Source organism: Sprattus sprattus, assembly GCF_963457725.1.
Source record: "Sprattus sprattus genome assembly, contig: scaffold_120, whole genome shotgun sequence".
Lineage (NCBI taxonomy): Eukaryota > Metazoa > Chordata > Actinopteri > Clupeiformes > Clupeidae > Sprattus > Sprattus sprattus.
The window spans coordinates 32,501-35,000 of NW_027666944.1; the positions used below are offsets into that span (position 1 = coordinate 32,501).

The 2,500-nt window shown below is 46.1% G+C and overlaps 1 protein-coding gene across 1 annotated transcript in view; it reads left to right on the forward strand.

Annotated features, from left to right (window-relative positions):
• Nucleotides 1-2,500, forward strand: part of fkbp4 (FKBP prolyl isomerase 4) — a 36,469-nt gene that overhangs the window by 4,404 nt on the left and 29,565 nt on the right. Inside the window, exon 2 of the mRNA XM_080860948.1 lies at nt 1,191-1,335. Coding sequence (XP_080717074.1) covers nt 1,191-1,335 — 145 coding nt within the window. The remainder of the gene's footprint in view (nt 1-1,190; nt 1,336-2,500) is intronic.

The window sequence follows — 2,500 nt, forward strand, 5'->3', positions numbered from 1 at the left end:
GACGTGCTCTTTACACACACACACTAGTGATCATATGTCTGATAGTGATGACGTGCTCTTTACACACGCACACTAGTGATCATATGTCTGATAGTGATGACGTGCTCTTTACACACACACTAGTGATCATATGTCTGATAGTGATGACGTGCTCTTTACACACACACTAGTGATCATATGTGTGTTAGTGATGATGTGCTCTTTACACACACACTAGTGATCATATGTGTGTTAGTGATGATGTGCTCTTCACACACACACACACACTAGTGATCATATGTGTGTTAGTGATGATGTGCTCTTTACACACACACTAGTGATCATATGTCTGATAGTGATGATGTACTCTTTACACACACACTAGTGATCATATGTGTGTTAGTGATGATGTACTCTTCACACACACACACACACACACACACACACTAGTGATCACATGTCTGATAGTGATGATGTACTCTTCACACACACACACACACACACACACACACACACACACACACACTAGTGATCACATGAGTGTTAGTGATGACGTGCTCTTTACACACACACACACACACTAGTGATCACATGAGTGTTAGTGATGATGTACTCTTTACACACACACACACACACACACACACACACACACACACACACACACACACACACTAGTGATCACATGAGTGTTAGTGATGACGTGCTCTTTACACACACACACACACACACACACACACACACTAGTGATCACATGTGTGATAGTGATGATGTACTCTTTACACACACACACACACACACACTAGTGATCACATGTCTGATAGTGATGACGTGCTCTTCACACACACACACACACACACACACACACACACACACTAGTGATCACATGAGTGTAAGTGATGACGTGCTGTTTACACACACACACACACACACACACACACACACACTAGTGATCACATGAGTGTTAGTGATGACGTGCTCTTTACACACACACACACACACACACTAGTGATCACATGAGTGTTAGTGATGACGTGCTCTTTACACACACACACACACACACACACACACACACACACACACACTAGTGATCACATGAGTGTTAGTGATGACGTGCTCTTTACACACACACACACACACACACACACACACACACACACACTAGTGATCACATGAGTGTTAGTGATGACGTGCTGTTTGTGTGCCCCCTGCAGCTGGTGAAGAAGGAGGGCACGGGCGCTGAGATGCCCATGACGGGTGATAAGGTGTTCGTGCACTATGTGGGCACCCTGCTGGACGGCAGCAAGTTCGACTCGAGCCGCGACCGCGGCGAGAAGTTCAACTTTGAGCTCGGCAAAGGTACCTCCACTACCCTCTCTCCACACACACACACACTCCACTAGCCTCTCTCCACACACACACACTCCACTAGCCTCTCTCCACACACACACACACCACTACCCTCTCTCCACACACACACACTCCACTACCCTCTCTCCACACACACACACTCCATTACCCTCTCTCCACACACACACACTCCATTACCCTCTCTCCACACACACACACTCCATTACCCTCTCTCCACACACACACTCCACTAGCCTCTCTCCACACACACTCCACTAGCCTCTCTCCACACACACACACACTCCACTACCCTCTCTCCACACACACACACTCCACTACCCTCTCTCCACACACACACACACTCCACTACCCTCTCTCCACACACACACACACTCCACTACCCTCTCTCCACACACACACACTCCACTAGCCTCTCTCCACACACACACACACTCCACTACCCTCTCTCCACACACACACTCCACTACCCTCTCTCCACACACACACTCCACTACCCTCTCTCCACACACACACACTCCACTACCCTCTCTCCACACACACACACTCCACTACCCTCTCTCCACACACACTCCACTACCCTCTCTCCACACACACACACACTCCACTACCCTCTCTCCACACACACACACTCCACTACCCTCTCTCCACACACACACACTCCACTACCCTCTCTCCACACACACACACTCCACTACCCTCTCTCCACACACACACACAGCAAAATGAAGCAAAGGACCAGCACCAGCAGGCTTTATATTATATGATTATATTATAGTAGTATTATAGTAATATAGTGTTATTTATTATATAATAATATGCAAAGGTTCCTCCATTACCCTCTCTCCACACATAGAGTCTTTATGAAGCAATTGACCATCACCAGCAGGCTTCATATTATATGATTATATTAATATTATAGTAGTATTATATTATAGTAATATAGTATTATTTATTATATAATAATATGATACTACTTGAGTTCATAACGCCAAGCAGGACTTGTGCACACAACTCGTCAGCCTTTATAGCTAAGCAACTAAACTGATCATTTCAAAGCGGAGACTCTTGTCACCCCAAACTGACTGAATGGCTGCAGTGAAATGGTCACGTTTGTGTGTGTGTGTGTGTCCCTTCATGGCTGCAGTGAAATGGT